Source organism: Cryptomeria japonica, chromosome 7, assembly GCF_030272615.1.
Source record: "Cryptomeria japonica chromosome 7, Sugi_1.0, whole genome shotgun sequence".
Taxonomy (NCBI): Eukaryota; Viridiplantae; Streptophyta; class Pinopsida; order Cupressales; family Cupressaceae; genus Cryptomeria; species Cryptomeria japonica.
In genome coordinates, this window is record NC_081411.1 from 847,521,255 (window position 1) to 847,543,118 (window position 21,864).

Genomic DNA, 21,864 nt, shown 5'->3' on the forward strand with positions numbered 1-21,864 from the left:
TCATCTTTTTTTTTCTTCGGTGGGGATTCTGAGCTTAACACCTTTACCTATGTTGGTGATTACAGGCAACACAGAGCACTGATCAATGGAATTTGATCCTCCTTCCTCTGTAAAGGATATCATATTAACAGTCGGGTCGCCTATTTGCTCTTCATAGCCATTCTCTTCCTCCTGCAATCCTTTTGCTACAGCGCACAAAGAGGGAGCATGTGGCATATTGCAAGCATAACACCACATGTCATCATCTTGAGCATAGTTCACTGTTCTTTTCAAAGGATTTGGAATTTGCTGGTTATCTTTGTGGCTCCTGTCTACTGGTTTTCCATCTTTCCATGTAGTGTTATAGGGCATGTCGTGCAATCTGGGCCTTTCAGGACGATAATATTGCTGCTTCTCTGTTTTGTTTACCCTCACAGATAAATCTTTTAGAGCACTCAAAACTTTGTCAAGCTTATCCTCATCTTTACTAGCTTTGGGTGCTTTAGGATTGTACAACCTTGCATCTTCTCTTTTTCCCACTTTACCAGCGGCCTTCTTGTTATTTTCTATAACAATGGCATCTTTCATAACATCCCGGAGGTCTCTAGGATTTCTGGTTCTCAGCTCATAGTTTGTTTTACTATCATAAGCATTGATGTAATATAGAATGCTTACCTCAGGTACTAGTTTCATCCTATTGGGAATTTTGTTTAGAACCCTGTTAAATCTTTTGTTAAAATCTACCACCAATTCATTTTGCTCCTTTTTTATGCTAATGATCTCATGCAAAGCAAATTCAGGGCTGTTATGGTCTCCATACTGTTCAAGGAATAAGCTTTTGAATTCTGCAAGACTTCTAATGGATGCATCAGGCAATGCCCTAAACCAATCTCTTGCATCTTCTGTTAATGACTGCATAAATAACCTGATCTTAACATCTTCATGTGGTAAACCAAAATCCTCTATTACTGCATCAAAGGCTTTACAATGAGCTTCCCCTGTAATTGCATTACTTCCATTGAATCTTGGTATTGCAGTCCTGATTTCATTCGGGATAGGATATGGGTATACCATCATTCCTGAGAAATCAAACGGCCTCATTTGTTCCATATTCATTAGCCCATGTCCCCCATGAGGATTCCTAAAGTTTTGGTTCATGCTATCATATAAGGGCATGTGATTTTGATAAGGAAAAGGGTATTGATTCTGGTATTGATATTGAAATTGATCAGGGGGTGGACGTTGGTTATAAAATTGACCTGGAGGCGGAAACTGGTTATGAGCAGCAAAGTTTTTATGTAAATTTGGCTAGACTGGTGGTGCACTCGATTGCACATGATCATCCCTTTTGTTACCAAACAAGGGGTTCTCATAAGCCTTAAAATCATTACTCTTTGTTTTACTCACTCCCTGATCTATCTGAGCACATTTTTTTCTGTAATTGTTTACATCTTGATTAAGATCGTCCTCACCAACATTTATGCCTAATTTAGCACATAGCTCCAAACATTCCTGAGTCCTTCCTGAATCTTTCATTTCAGCAACTGCCTCCATCATCTTTTTAGTTAAATCTGTAAATGTATCTGCAGGATCTACCATACCTGATCCCAATGAAGGCGATGTGTTCTGTCTAGATCGTGCTTCGTGATTTTCAAAACTAGGGGGAATTTGATGTTGGCTCTTTTGGGCTCTATATACTGCAACCAAATCCTCATTCACTGGACTTGAGGTAGTTGCTTTATTTTGTTCTCTTAAAGGTGAATGTTGGTTGTTTTCATACTTATACTGATTGTACCTTTCTCTCATGAATTCATTCATGGATTCTTCTTTGTTTTTGTTCTTTAGTTGAGAGAAATCTAACTGGGATAAAGGTTGTCCTTTTGTGACTGATCTCCTTCCGTGCATAGATATTCCTCTCCCTTTTTTTATTTCAGAGTCGCCACCTCTTTTCTTAAGAGGAAATTTTTTTTCTTTCTTCTGAGTACTCTCCCACAGCAGAGTCTTAATAATTCTTCCCCAGCGGAGTCGCCAATCTGTTGGGTCTCAAATCAACAGAATGAATAGGTTCTAAGGAAATGTCAACCCCTATGATCAAACCCTCCAATTGACTTGGCCAACTTATAGAGTGAACCTATTTGGTTACTAACTCTCTCTCTTTAAGCTCTGCAGGACCTAAGCGGGTATACCTATTCACTAGTTGTTTTCAATGACTAGTGCCTTTTATAGCAGATTAAGTATCTTGATCTGGCTTCCTCCTATCTTAGAATGGCATAAATTCCTAGGATGGAGATATAGCAGATGAGTTCAAGATTGTTGTTGTAGAAGCTATTTGATCTATGTATACACTACTGCCAATTTACTCTATGTTTCCTACTCAATTACTCCTATTTCTTTAAAATAACATATGATGAATATGGTGATAAGTGTAATTTATAAATGGCCAGTGCCTTCTTTGCTGTCTGGGTTACAGAGTCTTTATATTTCCTTAGGACTTATTGTGTGAACTTGTGAGACAGTTTTTAAACCCACCCCTTTATGGATCTGTTAGTTACTATTTCTTATGAGATCAATTGAATGCCTATATCATAAGTTGCTTGAATGAATTTAACCCTACCTTTAAGGAACCACTCAAGTAAGCACTGTAGAGAACAATTATAATTCACAAGCAGAACTTTTATTTCAACCTTATAACATACAACATAAATTTCACTCGAAGAACATGAATAACCTTATCTCCTTTAGATAATATCACAAGCAATTGCCAACAATGAATCAAATAATCCGGAGCACATATGCAAAGAAAAGATGACTAATTATATTATGTATTCCATCAAAATTTGTATAACAGGAATTTTTCGAACTGTCATGTGTTACTGTCTTCTTCCTACGATATCTCTTCTAAACCAATTACAAGAAACCTCTCTTATATATATATGAAAGAAAAAGCTATCTATGAAAAGACGTGTCTTTTCGAAATACTAATTGTCAATTTGAACACTCCTAACAAACTGAAGTAAAAAGAGATTAAGCATCTCTAAATGATGAATGTAATCATCTTCTTTAAAAGTCTTGATCTTGATGCTATGTTTCTTTAATTCTTCTCCCTGTGAAAGGTATTCGAATATCATTTGGTTGACAGTAGGGGCCATGTCTTTGCTTCGATCCAATCTTGACAGAGCCCGATCCTTGACACTTATAAGTTCACTCCGCCATTCCTCCATTGGAGCTTTTAATTCCTTCGCGGGAAGTACTGTTCAACTGAAATGATTGTGAATCGAGTTTTCGATGAAACCCTTGTCTTCGATTGAATGCTTTAATCTTTCATCGAAAGTTCACTTTCCTCGATATCACCTTATCGGTGAATGGCCCTTGTCGAAAAACCATCTTCTAGTCTCCCTGAAGTCATCCTTTCTTCGATGAAATCTTTATCGATGAATTATTCGTGAGTTTCATCGAAATCATATTTCGATGAGTTTTACTCTTCGGTGAAAGTTCACGCAAGCCCTCCAAAATCCTTTTTTCTTCGAAGTCCTTCTTTTATCGATGAAATCCCTCTACTTTTATCGACATATTGTTGTCGATAAGATTTGCTTTTCGATGAATGTTTTTTGAGTCTCCTCGGCAATTTTATTTCCTCGACTTCACTCTTTGTTGGCTTTTCACTTTTCGATGAAACTGGAATATCGATGAGCGGCTTCCTTCATTTACCGAAAGAGATATTCTGCCGAAGACATCTTAACTTAGTGTTTTACACTTTATGTTTTATTTCGATGAAAGTATTCTTTCGGTGAAACTCTTTCTGAGATGCTCGACATGATATTTTTGGCCGATAATCTTTTAGCTCTCACGCCTTTGGGAAGATTTTTGATTTCAAATATATTGTTCAACAGGGACAAGGTCGCCCAGCGCCCTAGTCCTCCTTGTTCAGCCTCAGATTTTTAGGTTACTACTCAGGCTACATTAGGAATTAGGCCTCTAGATCACAACTCAACAAACCAAGGCACCCAACACTCCAGTCAATTGTGCTCCATATTTCATCTACAGGTGCACAACAATATTCCCTGTCCATTTATGTACCTGTTGTGAAGTTTCTATTTCATTATCAGTTAGCATAACCAATCCAAGTTGTTAGTTCACACATGTACCTTACCTTAGATTTGGCATTCAATTTATATCCTTACAATTACACTTTCAACTCAAACAAAAGGAAATAGGACTTCAATCAACATCTAACCCTCTTCCTAATAGAATTGAGGTTGGATCTATTGAGTTCATCCTCCGTTTAATGTAAGTGTATGTGAGATGGGCCACTTTCCTAGTTTACATAGCTAAGCTTGTGAAACCCTATTCACATCCATTACACATAGCATTTTGAAAGCTCAAGAACTATAGCATTTTGAAGGCTCAAGAAAGTCAAAATCAACTTTCATATCACCAAAATTAGAAAATGAGAAGCTCAATTACTCAAAAAGATTTAAAAATTGAATCTAGCAAATAGATTTTAAAATGGGTGTTTTCAAGTCAGACAAACCCCACCATTGCATTCAAAAAGATCAAAATTCATTATTTTGATATATGATTGCTTATTTGGTGCAAAAAAATATTTACAAATTATTTTTCCCACTAAAGACATATAAGCCTATGTAGGTCATACTGTATAGTTAATGTAAAAATAATAATTTAATAAAATTAGCCTATAGCGATGTAGCACCACCCAAGCAATTACATTTTTTTTCCAATGACAACACACCATCCAACTATGCCACCAACATAGCATGCTATTCCACCACCTTAGTAACAAAAAACCACATTTTTTCTAGTGAACTTTGCAATTTCAAAGTTCAATCAAGTAGTTTAAGTATACAAAGGTGACTTGTCAACAATTTGATGGGAGTTTTGAGTTTATTGTGGCATGAAGTTGTATTCTAAGGCTTCTCAAATTATTGTTTTGCTAATGTTAGCATGATGTTGTCATCTCCTCCCCCAGCTCTTACCCTTCTCCAATACAATTTTGGTTTTTGGTGCTAAACTCAAAGGTTTCGTTCTTGTTATTTTTAACTCTTGTTTTCAAGGATTTTTTTACGGGATGATTTTTTGTGAACTTCATAGTGGTGCAAATGGTTCCTAATTTTGGTGCTTGGTTAAGCAATTCTCCATTTAAGAACTTTCATGGTTCAGTTCAAGCTCATATGATATCATTTTGGAGTGCAATTTTGTTTGAAAGTGCATAATTTTTCATGTACCTTTCATTGATACAATATAATTTCTCATTGTGTACAAAAATTGTACAGTGCAACTCTATGGCCTTTTTTAGCATTTGTAATACACTTAAATCAAGATTACTTAAATGTTTTGGCAAAATAACTAATGTAATTGCACTAAGTATAAAGTGTCATCATAATAATTTGTTAGGAGGTATACTAATTTAATTGTTTTCATAGGCATTTATGCAAATACACTCAATTAGACAGTCTCATCATATCATGTACTTGTCTTTTAGGGGTCTTGTACATGGGCATTTTGTAATCATGAATTCCAATAAAGTTTAATCCTAAGTGCACAAGAAGACATAGAAATTAGATGAGAGTGTAGTTGGATAACATGCACTATGATCCTACGTCCATTTTGATAAAACCTCACTAGTTGAGTTGATGATCTAATTGACAAAATTCAACACATGTATAGAGTAAAGTCACTCCAACTCTCCTAAAAAGATAACTAACATTTTGTTTACCTCCAAGGTCCTAAGAGTTAGGTCACAATTTTATTGGATTGCTATCTTTTCAAAAGAGGTGGAGAGACTTTACTTGTGTTGAATTGTGTGAATTGGACTATCATTAAGATTGGTACTAGAGATAGGTGTTGAATCCTCATAGTGAAGCTGGAGAACATAGTTTTATTTCTCCTACAAAAAGTATAGTTGAATAATGAGGTCAACACCTAATAAAGGTATTTTTTTGGAAATATGACACTGGGAACCTCAAAGTGACAAATAAATGAGTAAATTGAGAAAATTAGTTCCTTCTTAACACCCAGATAGTTGTTAGTCCTCCTATTGTACCAACCCAAATAACATCGATGGCTTAATTTAGTGCCAAATAACTCTCCTTTAAAAATTATTCCCAATGGTCTTCACAAACTACCTAAGAATCTATAAAATTTATATCATAAATAACATGGATGGCTTATTGATGAAGAAAGTAAAACTACAAAAGAGTATATACAAGCTTTTAAAGATACAGTTAACAAAAAACATAGAGCATCAAGACAAAGTTTGGGTTGTTTCCTTACTTGTTAGGAGACTTTGTCTATAGTTGGTACTTAAGTCTACCCACTTTGTCCATTACCAACTAGGATAATTTAGAAACTACATTTATTAACTAATTCAAGATCTATGTTGATCCCTCAATACTATACCAACAATTTGTTGTAAAAAGAACCAAATGATCCTATTAGCATGTTTAATTCTAGATTACAGAGTGTCCAAAAAATTGTTTTGCCCCATATCAAGTAGGTGAAGTTGTGGCTATTCAAGTGAACATGAGAGCACTTGATATTCTTGAAAAGGAATTGACCAATTTAGCTACGTTGCTTGACACATACAATGTGATAACTCAATTAACTAGAGAATGGATTTTATGGCATGAGGTATTATAGGTACCTTGCCTACTTGCGAATATCTAGAATGTCCAATCATTTTCTAGCCATAAATCAAGCTCTAACAAATAACACAGCCCTATCGAATATTATTTGTGGGTTACCAATTAGCTCCCTATGCCACAACCCTTGAATCAAATCTATCCCATACTCATGCGATTGGACTAGGCAACTACAATACAACCCTATTAATAAAAAAAAACCTACAGAAAAAAAAAAATTAAGGCAAGCAAGCTACAAACTATGTAACCTTATTTCACATTTAGTCTAGTGGAATACCATCTAATGTAGATCAAACTGCTCATTTAACTTAAAAAACAAGGGATTATATGAGATAGTTTCTCAGATGCCTAATGAGCTCAATTCAAGGTCAAACCCAAACAAAGTCATCAAAACCAAAATAATTTCCAAAACCAAAGAAATGGAAATTATCAAAATTGAGGTAGATCATTTAATCAAACTAGGCCATGCAACCTATAGTGGAATACTCATCTAGGAGTTGTAAGTTTCGGAAACCAAAATCAAACATTTATTGGCTCTTCGAAATAGGGCAATATAGCTGAACTAAACCACATGTATAACTGGAGTAGACTACATGGCATTGTTGGCAGTGGGCCAGCGTCCCTTGCGGGGATTCGTGACATGGTTTAACAGCCTCCTGTGGATTCTATAAGTCTAGTGGTTGTATCGGGCATTGACAGGTCAATCTTTTGGTGCAACGACAACCCTAGCTTGTAACAAGTGGTATCAGAGCTTGGTCACAGGTTCGAATCACACAGGGCGCAGCAAGTGATGCTGGGAGGGGGATTGTTGGCAATGGGCCAGCGTCCCTTGCGAGGATTCGTGACATGGTTTAACAGCCTCTTGTGGATTCTATAAGTCTAGTGGTTGTATCGAGCATTGACAGGTCGATCTTTTGGTGCAACGACAACCCTAGCTTGTAACAAGTGGTATCAGAGCTTGGTCACAGGTTCAAATCACGGAGGCCACGGCAAATGACGTTGGGAAGGGGATTGTTGGAAGTGGGCCAGCGTCCCTTGTAGGATTCGTGACATGGTTTAATAGCCTCCTGTGGATTCTATAAGTCTAGTGGTTGTATTGGGCATTGACAAGTCGATCTTTTGGTGCAACAACAACTCTAGCTTGTAACAGGCATAGCCAATCATTCTAAGCGTAATTGTCCCCTAATGGAGAAAATGACAAGAATAGCTCAAGTAGATTCACAACAAAATGTATCCACTAGAAATAATTATAGTGGGGTTTGTATATTGATAGTACTTGACACGTATGTTTATTAAAATTTAAAAGGATTTTTTTGTTCACATTTGCTGATTAAATTGTTTTATCATATCCTAGTTGATGTATGATATTTTGTTATGTAATAGCCAAGACTAGTGTTCCTACCTTTGTTCAAAGTGATGTAATGAAGGACTGATGAAATGTTTTTGATTAAGGAAAAACAAGTTTTTAAGGGACCAGAAACCCTTTACAAGACAAGTTTTAGAAGGACCTGTAACCCGAACCGAAAGATAAACTTGAAAGTCCACTCAAAGAAACAAAACACAATAGAGACCCGGCACAGCCAATCAAAAGAAAGGGAACAACAAATACCCCCACCAAACACCAACAGGGTGCAAAAAACCAGCAGCCCTAACCCAACCAGGAAGGATCAAGAATTTGTCCTACCCTTGTGGGATCGAAGGGTCATATCAAAAGAGGACTGGGACAATTTCGATTTTTTACTTTTAACAGTAATCCATCCCTCCTCAACCCTAGCAGCAGCCTTTTGCCAAGAGGATGGATCCTGAATAGAGGACCTCCCATCACCAGGAGGAACAGAGCCAGCATCTAGAGAGGTAGGAACAGCAGAGGTAGGGACAGCAGAAGATCCAACAACAATTTGGGATGTAGGAGGGTCATCCATTGAAGAAGAAGATCCAGCATTTTTCAAACGATCAGTCGGGGTGCAAGCATCCACACATTCCTAAGGAACAAAGGCAACAACCAGAGGCACATCAGCCTGAGGAACCTGTGCCACCACCTGGAAGAAGCTTTTCTTTTTAACAAAATAGTGTTCAGAGGATGCACCCTTCCACCAAGTAGCAGATCTTTTTTTCTTTTTATCTGTTTCACACTGTGCAGCAACATGTCCAGTCTGGAAGCACTTTCGACATCTAAAGGGGATACCTTCAAAGTCGAGCGATTGGACCCAAGATCCCAAGGAAGATTTAATCTCTAACTCAGCTGGAAGCCCTTTAGAGACATCAATGTTAACCAAAATCCGAGCATAAGTAGAGTGATAAATCTAGAAAGAATCCTTATCAATCATTAAGAATTCACCTAAAGCATCCCCCACTTCCTCTAGCAGAGAGTCCGTCCATAGATGAAGGGGAAGGTTAGGGAGCCTAACCCAAATAGAAATCTCATTAAATGAATCTGTAGATGGGTTAAAACCCGAGAACTAAGGTTTAACCATCAAAATAAATTTGTCTTCCCAGTTGAAAGGATTAATACCTAAGATTTTCGATCTATCCTCTTCATATTCAAATTTGGCAATGAAAAAACCCTTTTGGCAGAAGGAAATATGTTAACTGAACCTTTTATGATCGGTTCCCAGCTTTGAGAAATCCAAGTGTGCAGCTGAGGAAGGCTTGGCCATAAACCCCGAAACCTGCAAATCAGACCATTAGCTTCAAACACAGAGGAAGTGTGGATGATCTCCATATCAGTATCATCAGACACCTTGAAAACCAAAGGTTTGCATACAGTAACAGCCACAGGCATCCCGATCAGCAGCAGAGGGCGCTGGAAGCACCGTATCTCCAACCTTAGAGGAAACCCCCGCAGAGCCCCCATTCACAGCACCAGGCGAAACCCCTGCAGAACCCCCATTCACAACACCAGGCGAAACCCCCGCAGAGCCAGGCAAAGCAGCCTCACCAGCCGTTAAAGGGGGAACAGGGAGCTGGACAGCCGGTTTCACTGCAGCAGACTGCCTTAGGGCAGCAACAGCGGCAGACACAGGCAGCCTTAGGGCAGTGGCAGCAGGCATCGCAGCGGCAGCAGGCATCATGGCAGCAGGCAGATTTCTCATTCAATATTAGGGACTGATGAAATGTTACATCATAGTCTAATAGGCAAATAAATAACGTTAATTTTTAGATTAGTTTGATAATAAAACTGTTAGTAATTGGAAAGTTAAATTATTGAATGTGTTAGTTTTGTCCTTTAATGTTAGGTGGTTTGGGTTGTTGAATTTATAAAGACTTTATATCAATTTTGTGCACTTTTACGTTTCAATTTCATAAACTTCTTGACACTAACAATCTAGTTGGAGGCAGATCATATTGGAAGGCTGAGCAGACACTTTGAATGACATTAAGATTTTATGAGGGAGTCTTTGTATTCTTGTCCAAGAAGTGAGGGATTATTTGACAAGTTCATCATTGGCTCTTTCATAGAGGTCAATGCCCTGGATATATTGAACAGCACCCTAAAGTTAAATCTAATACTGGTTTAGGGGTAGATATCTAATCTCTTCTAATTTTCTGTTGTTATGCTTACAAGGATCTATAGTCTCCATGTTTCTTGCAATCTAGCATGTATGCCTATTTCATTATATAAAACTTTTTTAATTTTATCAAAAACAAATTAGTAATTGACTTATTCATGTTCAATTTAAGCAAGGATGGCATTCAAAAAGATTAGTTGGACAGATCAAACAAAATGAATTTCCTATCTATTTTTAAATTATTGACTAGTCTGGTACATTTGGCTAGTAGCATTCAAGAGCTAGAATTATTTTCCATGATATTTGTCAATTGATATCCAGATGAAGATGTCATGATGAGACTACATTGATATCCATATGAAGATGTCATGATAAGCGTGATGTTGATATCCATATGAAGATGTTATGATAAGAATGATGTTTACATTAAAAATTCTCAATCAAATTTGATGGATAAATCAGACGAAAAAATAGAGGAATTTGGGGGTTACTGCATTTAATTGCTAAGGTCTATTTTTCTCAAATTGCTGAGTAAGCTTACCCTCAACCACAATATCTACAAAATGATACAAACGTAAATTTTTATGGTTTATTTCAGTTTTTGGCTAACAATTCTTTCTTATGGTTAATTTGGTTGCATTCCATATTTTTTTAATGGAATAACTAGCAGCATACATACTAATGACTCCCAAGCAGAATATGGCAATAAAATACTTCTTTCAAATAAATAATCAACCAAAAATGTGTTACATGCCACACAAAAATAGAAGAATTTCAGAAAGCGCTGCTCATATGAGCCCCTTAAAGCAACAGGGAGCATCCTGAATAATAGGCTGCTTGCTTACTGAAGAACCCAAAGAAACAGGGAATTTGCTTAACATGCTTAGAATAATAAATCATATGATACATGTGGACAATGTTCCTCTCCTAATGATCAAGATCCTGATAACACATTGAAAATCCATATTAGTAAGAATTTTCATCGCTGCTTGCTAGGTGGTAATGTTGGATTCCTTGTACATGATGCATTTTTGTGGAGCTCCAGTAGTCTATCAACTGGGTTACAAAGACCTGCCAATCATGACAAAAAATTCAGAAGGGAAATTCTACAATTTACTCAAATTCTTGATGGAATCACTGAGGTTACATTAAAAACATAAATTATCAAAATTTCAATATGGTTATTCTGCTTATATCACTACTGAAACTCCTAGCACTTCATCGTGTGATTGAACAAGCTTGTCAACTTTTCCAGTAGATATGTGCACTTAGTTTTACTTAGAATGCAATGAAGACCAACTCTTTTGTCACACTTAAAAGCTCCTACCTTTGAGTGCTTGCCTCCATGAAGAGGCCTATCTATTGAATTTTGAGAAAATCACAACGATTAACATTCGGAGCATGGGAGCTCATCGTTACAAAAATATTCAATAAAATCAACCTTTTAACTTTTCCTTTAAACTGCACACCACATGTCCAGCCATAGTTATAGCCATAGGGTTGTAACTTGTAAGTGAGAGAAAATAACTGTGTATTACCGTAAGGTCAGAAATTTCATTCTAAATGCAGTTTGACATCATAATGAGAACATAAACAGTCCATCTAATGTCATAAATCTTCTTCGTGTATTTTAGGTTCTTTATTGCATCTCTGGTATCATGGTTCCTGGATTAGTCGAATATCCAGTAATAGCTTCTTTTTTTATGGAGATCCTCTCATAGCCTAAACAATTCTGAGATACAACCAATCACAAATATCCTTGTACATTTAAAATTTATATGTTCCAGAAAATGAACAGCTTCGCCATGGAATGGAACTATGAGGATAGTGTCTAGTTGAAGGCATTGCTTTAGATTTTCACAGAATAAACTGTCAATTGTTCTGAGTGGCATGCATTTTGTGAGCTTAATTGATTGCTAAGCTCTTTTTATGTTGTTTGAATTAAGGAAAGAGGGAGAAAGGAAACAATGAACATGAAACACTTACCAGAACACCTTGGTATATCCCATACAGCTATAGAAGTTGATGTACACTGAGGAGAACAAAGTTCGCGATTATCTTCATGGTCAACATTCATAGCCAACATCCATGCTCCAATGGTCACATCTTCATTGCTAAACATCCTAAAACTGTTAACGTGGACATCCATTAGCATTCTTCTAATATTCTTCAAAATATTCAATAAATCAAATTGTCTAATATTTTCATTATGTTATTCACATTAATTTGGATAAATCTAAAATTTGAATTCTACAAGTTTTTAATATTGCAATATGTATTAAAGAAACCAAAAACATGTATTATTTGCCACTGAATTTGTAAATTCCTGAATACTATATAAATTTGGTGTTAGAAAAAGTTAGAGAATATAATACCTACACTTGTGACTAAAATGTCTAAAATTACAAGTTGAAAACAGAACAACTAAAAAGAAGACATCAGCATTTCCATCATAAGGAAAATCAAGATAATGAAAACAAGCTACTGGATAGATTTGTAAGAGAAGAAATTAATATATGGTGGGAAATGTCTGATGTATTCGTCGGAGTGCCAAGGATCCAACAAGCTTTCTTAAGCATGGTATGGAAAACAATGGGACAGATTTCACGGATTTTTGGGGATCTCCCTTAAATCCAATGTAATGGCATAGGCAACCAGGATTGAAAAAAAAAATTACTTTCTAATTATTCAACAAAATATCAAACAGATAATAAATAACCAGAAAATAGAAACATGATGTGAGAGGTGAAAATTGTTTAGTTGTATGTATCCCTTTTTCCTTACTCAAGCAGCCAACTGCATAGGCTGAAGGTGAAGCCACACTGAAAATTTAAGCCTCTAAAAACATCCAGGGATATCAGGTTTTCTGACTACTGATACCTGCTACACGATGTAAAACTTGTCCCTCTTGCCATACCTCGGTATGGGAAGAAGTCCTTACTTCTGCAGACTCTGGATCTGAAGGGGTTACCAGGTTACCTGAGTGGCTGCAACCATAACGATTACTTCCACTATTTATTTACCTCTATCCTGGGACGAGTTGTTTACAGGCCTGCAGACATTACACCATACTACAGGCTAAGTTTGTTGCTTTTCATCAGAATAAGTTCACTTTGGAGCTGCCACAGATATTTTAGTTTGATGTGGAAAACCTTTTGACCTGGTGCTTACTATCAGACTTAGAAAGTAATTATCTTTTTTAGGCTGTCACTTATTCAACTGAGAACTATCTTTTGTTACCTTCTGCTTGAGCATTTCCTCAAGTTTAACAACAAAGGTAGCAACTCCTGAAGATGTAATCTGCAAATAAACCATCTCGGATTAAATGTATAGGCATAAGCCAATGCAGTACTTAACTTTGTTATTCCTGGATTTGTAAACACCAATTTTTGTAGACATCGTGTAGAATGTGTTGGAGAACTCTTGGACCAATTACTTGTTGATGACATGTTAATCTTTCTATTCTTAGTTCACCTTAGTTAAGCTAGTTAGCTTACGTTGGAATATTTGATTATCCAAATAACTAACTGGTAATATGGGTAATTCATAATACCCACCTAATTTAATTGAACTAGACGTCAGTCCTAATTAGCACCCTAGTTCACTCCTTATTTGAACTCAATGTTCAAATTAGATTATTGAGTACACTAGACTCATCTAGTGAGTTAACTCTCAGTCACCTTTATGTTATTTTATTTTATTATATAAATACAAGGTTATATTAGGGGGCCTCATCCCTATAACTTGAGCAAATTCATATAGCTATATACATATCAAAATCTTGTGCAAACCCTACAAGCAAGACAATATAGGTCAAGAGAAAACAAAAGAATTTAGTAGCACTTAAAAAAAGCCTAAAACAAAAACATTCTATCCACATCATAGAGAAAACACTAACAAAATTATAAAGCCACACAAACCTGAAGAAATCCAAAGAAACTAGAACATTGAACATAACTAGAGCAACCTAATGATTGAATACCCCCACTGGAATAGTAGTGCCATCTCTGACTAAACGCCAATGTTCTCCCACCCTGCTATGTTATGTCCCATGCTAAATTTAGGGTAAATAGTTTTAACAAACTAAAATAATTTAAATTGGAACCATACAAACTGTAAATCTGTATCAATGTACCTGCAGCATTAACAACCTTATTGTTAATGCATGATAGCCTCGGTAAGATAAATGATTGAATGAGAGATAAATGAAGTCTCTCATTCAAACATTTATTATCGTGAGGGGGCATGATCAAGTGATGTCTTGATCGGCCATGTCCAAAAGACATGGCCGGTCAAGGCATCGCTTGACCGTACCCAACCCACTACATATACCAAATGAAATGTGTGAGAATGGACATTGGAAAAAAAATGCTCCTCCTCTCCTGCAACATAAAAGAAGACAATCAGATTTATACAACAATTCAGTGATAGATAATACATAGAACAAGATAAATTTTAATTCTAATCCACAAAATTAACATGGTATCAGAGCCAGGTTTCCTTCTATAAAGCCTAACCGCCTGAAGGAAGATCCGATTAAGATCAGATTGATATCTCCTTGAAAGTCTCGAATATGGCCACATTGCAAGAACTTGTCCTCTCAAACTTAAACTACAAGCGTCCCTTGCTGAAGTCAGAAATTCAGACGTATGTTCAGAAAAATATGTTCTCTAGAAGAAACTCAAGATACCTTGTGATTGAGATGGAGCTTACTAATCAAGATTGAGCACTTCTGAGGTAAAAATTGTAAATATTGATTATTATTATTAATACTAATAATTATTTTATGGGCCCTGTGTAAATCATAAGGAAGTGACGACTTCCAAATGATTTCCACTTGTATTTTTGAGGTTATTGGAAGGTGACGATCTTACAATAACTCAAGATTGTGGATAGAATCGCCGACTGAGGCAATCCACGTAAAAGCTTGTGGATAGAATCGCCGACAGAGGCAATCCACACAAGAGCTCATGGATAGAATCATCAACTGAGGCAATCCACGTAAGAGCTTGTGGATAGAATCACCGACTGAGGCAATCCACGTAAGAGCTCATGGATAGAATCGCCAACTGAGGCAATCCATGTGAGAGTTCATGGATAGAATCACCGATTGAGGCAATCCACACAAGAGCTTGTGGATAGAATCGTTGACTGAGGCAATCCACACAAGAGCTTATGGATAGAATCGCCGACAAAGGCAATCCACTCAAGAGTTTGTGAATAGAATCGCCGACAGAGGCAATTCACATATTGAAACTATGGTCCCAAGATAAGCATCATACGATTTATGAATATTGCTCCCAATACCTTTTACATTTATCTTACCTAGCTAAGAGGGAGTGTTAATGCATGATAGCCTTGGTAAGATAAATGATTGAATGAGAGATAAATGAAGTCTCTCATTCAAACATTTATTATCGTGAGGGGGCACCGATCAAGTGATGTCTTGATTGGCCATGTTCAAAAGACATGGCCCTTCAAGGCATCGCTTGACCGTACCCAGCCCACTACATATACCAAATGAAATGTGTGAGAATGGACATTGAAAAAAAAATGCTCCTCTCCTGCAACATAAAAGAAGACAATCAGATTTATACAACAATTCAGTGATAGATAATACATAGAACAAGATAAATTTTAATTCTGATCCACAAAATTAACAATTATAAAACCCTAGATTATATTAATATTTGCACAAAAACATTATCCGCTAAATATGCTTCAGACTTCCTTATCTAACATTCAAATAACAAAACATAATCAACTCTGCTTGACCTGAGCAAAAACAAAACTTCCTCACATTCACAAAATAACAGCAATCTGCAATGGAAGATAAATTGCAAATATATTTATGCTAACGGGTTTGGAGTGCTTTATGGAAAACCACTCATAGCTATAACAAGTTAAAATACAATCATCGCAAGAACAACCCATGACTACATAACCACACAACAAACTTAAGGGTACAATGTTTACAAGAAATCTAGACTATAGATCATCTATTAAATGGAATAGAACTATAAAATGTTACAATGATCTGCTACAACAACTATGGTGAACGAAACATAAATGCTAACATCCAAAACAACTGTAAGTGTCATGCAAACTCCATATTATCAATTTCAACATTAAAGCTCAAATGCAACCTCTACGTGAGACCGCTCCTTTAGTTGAAGGGATTTTGTCCTCCAACACAAAATCTATGGGGTTTTTGTTTGTCAACCTCCACACATATGCAGGTTTTTGTAACTAGATCTAGGCACTTGAACAAGTTCTCATAGAAAATTCTAGTTAGGGTTTGTGTTGGTTTGTTCAATGATGTCTTTCTTCTCAAGGTTCCAACCTCAAATACCATTTGCAAAGAGGCCGAAGTTGGCATGGAGACCATCGAGTACCAAATGAGTACATAGATGGGGGCGCCCATACCAACCAACACCATTTTCCTTTGAAATGTGCCCAGAGCATGGAGGTATTAGAGAGTTACGGAAGAACATAATCAAAACCTATAACAACTCCTAGCATTAATGGTGTGAAGATCTATAGGCACAAACCCTTACTACTACATTAATGGCAGCTAGGGTAGTATACTCAACTCTCGTGAGAAATACATATCGAGCCATGTCCTCCAAGAAATGTTCCGAGTGACATGGTACCACAACTGGAGCCACATGTCGAGCATAAGCATTAAGATGCACTAATGTGTCAAGAGATAGGTGGAACAAATAATGAGAAACAGTGAGAGTGGTCTGAGTTAGGCTATTGGGAATATCTTGTGACTCATACCACAAGTTAGGGATCAAGGTTTCAAAGGGAAGCATGCTAGTGAGAGAAAGTTCAATTCTGCAAATAAGAGTTTGTAAAGGAGTAGGGTTTCTCGAAGAGATACGAAAGGATGAACAAGTCCAATAGCCTAACAAATTTAGGGAATGAAGTTGGGGGATGGTCGCAAGCTATGCCTAAATGGTGAAGTTTGAAACCCTAACAAGAGTATAGAAGAAAGTGAATTTGGGAGGAAATTCATTTTAAAAAGGCAAATTCTACAACTCTAATGGCTTACACTGACTTAAAAAATTGGTCATGCCTCCATACTTAAAAATTTCGGGAATAATCAGAAAATGCATGGGGAATGTGTTGGCAAGAGACACTGTACCGGCCGGTAGAGATTTGTGCATGAGAAATGTTTTTGGGTTGTCATTGATGGCAACTCAGATCAGAAATTCTATCTAGTATATGCAAATTTGTTCTACCGAAAGTTTGACATTCATTTATGCTTAAGTCTAGAAGGTGGAATACAGTATGCGACAGAGTATAAGTACATAGTGCAGATCTCCATTGAAATATCCTAGACTCGAATATTGTTTCAAATTTGATATGGGTTTTCGTTTTTGCTCATGTTTTGTCACATCATAATGTAATCTTGCGACATGCAAACATGCAGATTGAACATGCAAGATGAACAATATAGATTTTCAAGGAAATCAACCAGTGAAATATGGAGAATCTAAATAAGCCAATGGAATTCTTTTGATATAGAAATTTATTGTCGTCTACAAACACATGCTGCTGTTACAAATCAGAAAATGCCTAATGCCATCAAGTAAGACATACTCGGAATGCCTCCATATGTAAAATAACAAACCCTCTGAAAATCTACAAGAAAGATCATCGAATCTCCATGAAAACTGATCAATGTTGTGCAACTGTGAATCCTGAGATGAATTCACCAAGCGGGTTGATCTGGGTTTCCGTCCAAATAGCCAAATCCTCTAGGGTTTCCGTCCTAGGGCTAACTGAACCTGCAAACTAAAGCTCTCAAGCTCTCAAGGAAAAGTTTCTTTGAAAATAACAACTCAAGAATGAATCCTCAATGCACTTTTTCTTCCTTTTATAATACTTTTCTTTTTCGAAAGTAATACTTCATTTTATTTCTCTTTTAATTTACTTTTCTCCTCAAAAGTGACTTTACTTTAGAATTTGTAATTGACATCATTATAAAGTCACTTTATAAAATATTGTAATGTCCCCTTTTCTTCGAGTGATAATTAATTAATTAAATGTTAAATAGTCCTAAGTCCTATGGGATTATTTCAATTTAATTAATTAGCAACTGGACATACTTTATTTTATAAAGTGACTTTATAATGATGTCAATTACAAATTATAAAGTAAAGTCACTTTTGTTGAAATAATAGCTATGGTCGGATCCTTCAAGCTGACATAGCAAATTACAAATGTGTGAATGGCCTTTGGCCTTACACATTTATATAAATCATTATATATAAATGTGTAAGGCCAAAGGCCATTCACACATTTGTAATTTGCTATGTCGGCCTAAAGTATCCGACCATAGCTATTATTTCAACACTCCCTCTTAGCTAGGGAGTGTTGACATGTATTTTGTACACAATCATACACAGAATAAAATACCAATAGGCATCTTATCCTCTCTTGAGAAAATAGTCTCTAACTACTGAAGATCTGCAAAAAGGATCAGTTAGATGGACTCCAAGGTTCTTTTATGTAGGGTCTCTACGTGTGGACAAGCTCCAGTGGTATAATGTGATTTGCTGGAATCACAAGGGGACTTACATTGAACTTCCGATCTGCTTTGCTGGACACAGGCTCTTACTAACTTAGATTTGAAGAAATGAAAAAAGGATAAGGGCGAAGAGAGGATCTAATCCTAATACTAAGGATGTAGGAGCAATGATTGATTTTTGATGAAACTCTAACTAGATCTTGTTTTGACATCAATGGAACATCTACACAAGACTAGTGCAATCTTCTAAGGGAAGCTTTATGATGTTCAAATCATCACCGCCGGCATAGATACCATCCAAGTTGATGCATATCAATGAAGAAGCGACAAATTGAAATTGAGCTTGAGCTGAACGATTCCAGTTGACTACACAAAGCAAGTCTGCAATCAACAAACTGCTAGTAGTATGGATATACGAATTCCATCATCAATTAAGCACATTTCCTCCATTCATCTAATTATCTACCATCTAAGATTGAAGACTTCAACAAGAAACCATGCAAATTGCAAGAAAACGACATATTTCACCATTACTTCAATGAAAATGGAGTTTGTTTACAATCAATGGCAACAATTTCTTGCCTTGTCCTCCTATTCTACTCTAATTGCTATTCTATCAACTATATTCTAACTCTTCCAACTATTTACAACTTTCTCTCTAATCCCCCTTTACAAATGAAATGCCTGGGCTTATATAGTGCCCACAATACAATTTGATGGCTTAGATCAATTCAAGATCAATGGCCAAGATTTTACAATGAAAACCCTAATTAGGGTTTGTTACAACCATTACATAACATTTAATGCTTGACCAATGAAATAATTGTATTGCTTGGACACATGTCCCTTCTAGAAAAATCGACCAATGGATAGCCGGGGTAGGTACATCGGAGTTTGTGCCACCTTCCATGAGTTAAGTACATTGAATCTGGACATGTTGAGATGGACCTCACTGACTAGAGGAGTGATGACTGGGATGCCACCTCATCTGACACTTGTAGCTTGCTAGATATTCAATTTGATGTCGTTGAGAGGCTATCTTTAATTAATTCATCTGGAATTATTTGCTTCTTCAACGAGCCCTTGTCCTAACTCCTTGCGTCCTTGATGTGCAGGAAGATGATGTACCTCGCCTTGGAACACTGGATTGAAAGAGTTCGCCCTTGTCCTGGCTTGATCGTCCTGGCGAAGACCGTCCTGGATCCGGCTTGATTTTCCTTGAAGAGACCTCCATTTGATGCCTACACAACATTCCAAAATTAGTACCATGATTTTGCAATACATAACATAAATTAGAGAGCAAATTTTAGGAAACTTAATGATAAGTCCTTTATTAATCATTTCCTAAAAAAGATTGAGCTAAGGATTCAAAATTTCAAAATTCAAAATTAAGGCAATGACGATCAAAATTTGAAATTAAAACAAGAGATCTTGCCATACCTTACTTGAGAGCTTAACTCTAAAATGCAAAATGAATAAAATTGCCTAGGCAAAATTGACGTAAGATGGTCATCAACGTGATTCTTTTTCAAAATGACAACTTCGCCACCTTTGATATGTCCTTGGCAAGTTCACTCAAGTGAGATTAAGTTCGCACCACCTTTGGATAGATGTTTCGCCTTGGATAAAACTAGTGCCTTCTTTTGTTTTGAAATTCGCTCCTTCAAACACACTCGCACTCCCTTGATGATGTTTGCGCCTTCCTTGACAAGACCCGCACCTTGAAGATAATTTCGCACTTATCCCTTTGAGATCGCATGAAAAATGATAATGTGAAAATAATGATTCTCACCTCCCTTTATAGCGCTCATCTCACAATTACCACCTTAGGTCGACTTGATAATTAATAAGGCAAATTTAAAATAAACTTAAAAGGCCGACCTTCAAAAACAAATAAATACCAAGCGCTCCTTTTGATTTTTAATGATTAATTAATAATTAATTAAATGCCTTTATCATTTTAAATTAACAAATTCGATTTTTACAAGGCAAAATAATTAATTAACATTAAGCGCAATATTTAAATGCTATTTTTAATAAAATATCGATTTTGTTAGCATTTAAATAAATTAAAAAAATGTGTTTTAAGCGCCAAAATGAAAAAGTGAGAAGATACGTACCTCATCGCCCTGGTCCCTGACTGAGGGACAGGAGCGATCCATCAATTTGGTCATGATTCTTGCAATTTTTACGTCCAAGGTCCTTATTTCCACGTTGGAATTGCCATTTTCACTAGGTCCTTTGAGCTTAATTGACTTGTTCTTGCAAATGAATATCCTTTAGATATGATATCGCCCTGGTCCCTTGGAGAGGGACAGGAGCGATCTCCATTGTTTCTCCTTGATCTTGCATCTTTGAACTTCAATCTTCATTGTGGGGACAAACAACGTTATTCCTTCATTCCTTTCTCATTTCACTTGAATTTTACAAGGCGCTTTGATGTTTAGAAGATCATCGCCCTGGTCCCTTGGAGAGGGACAGGAGCGATCCTTGTGTCCTAGCTCAAATTTGCAAACTTTTGATCTTCGTTCTTCGTTCATTGCCTTCCAAAGGACGTCCTCGATCTTGCCCACCCTTGCATTGTCTTGATTTTGTCGGAACATGAGTGTTTTAGTAAAAATCGCCTTGGTCCTTGTCCAAAGGACAGGAGCGATATAGCCTCTTGGTACAAATTGGTGATCGTTTGACGTTTGAAGCCTTTGGTATATCACCTTCGAAGGACGCCTTAGACCTTTTATCACCTTGCAAAACATTGACTCAACGTGATTTTTGTATGAATTAGCCAATATATTCAACATCGCTCTGGTCCCTTCCTGAGGGACAGGAGCGAATTTCAAGATTTTGAGCTTGTCTTTGCCTTTTTCAACTTGCCATTGTCTTCATTGGGCAAAACGTGGTCCCTTGATCCTCCTCAATCACTTGATGCGTGATAAACTTTCAAAATTTAGAGTCTTTATACAAATTTCGCTCTGGTCCCTTCCTGAGGGACAGGAGCGAACTGGGAGTCTTAGTGCAAATCTTTCAATGTGACGACCTTTGTAACTTGTTGCTTGATGGAAATGCCTTGAGACGTCCTTGCCACCTTGTTCTTCGCCTTGGAGTGGTTTTGAACTTGAAGAAAAGGCAACATACTTATTGTATCGCCCTGGTCCCTTGGAGAGGGACAGGAGCGATTTTG

The 21,864-nt window shown here is 36.7% G+C and overlaps 1 protein-coding gene across 1 annotated transcript; it reads right to left on the reverse strand.

Moving 5' to 3' along the window:
* Nucleotides 1-10,847: 10,847 nt before the first annotated feature.
* Nucleotides 10,848-12,311, reverse strand: LOC131856281 (probable beta-1,3-galactosyltransferase 14). Its single transcript, XM_059207843.1, has 2 exons — nt 12,134-12,311; nt 10,848-11,218 (listed from the first exon to the last, which is right to left on the reverse strand). Exons 1-2 carry the CDS (start codon nt 12,300-12,302, stop codon nt 11,127-11,129), a joined length of 261 nt encoding a protein of 86 aa, XP_059063826.1. The 5' UTR covers nt 12,303-12,311; the 3' UTR covers nt 10,848-11,126.
* Between the last annotated feature and the right edge of the window lie 9,553 nt (nt 12,312-21,864).

Excerpts from the sequence above, each read along its gene's own strand:
- LOC131856281 (XM_059207843.1), bottom strand. The coding sequence starts at position 12,302 with ATGCTAATGGATGTCCACGTTAACAGTTTTAGGATGTTTAGCAATGAA. Across the intron at positions 11,219-12,133 it reads GGATATACCAAGGTGTTCTG|GTCTTTGTAACCCAGTTGAT; the intron begins GTAAGTGTTTCA and ends CATGATTGGCAG.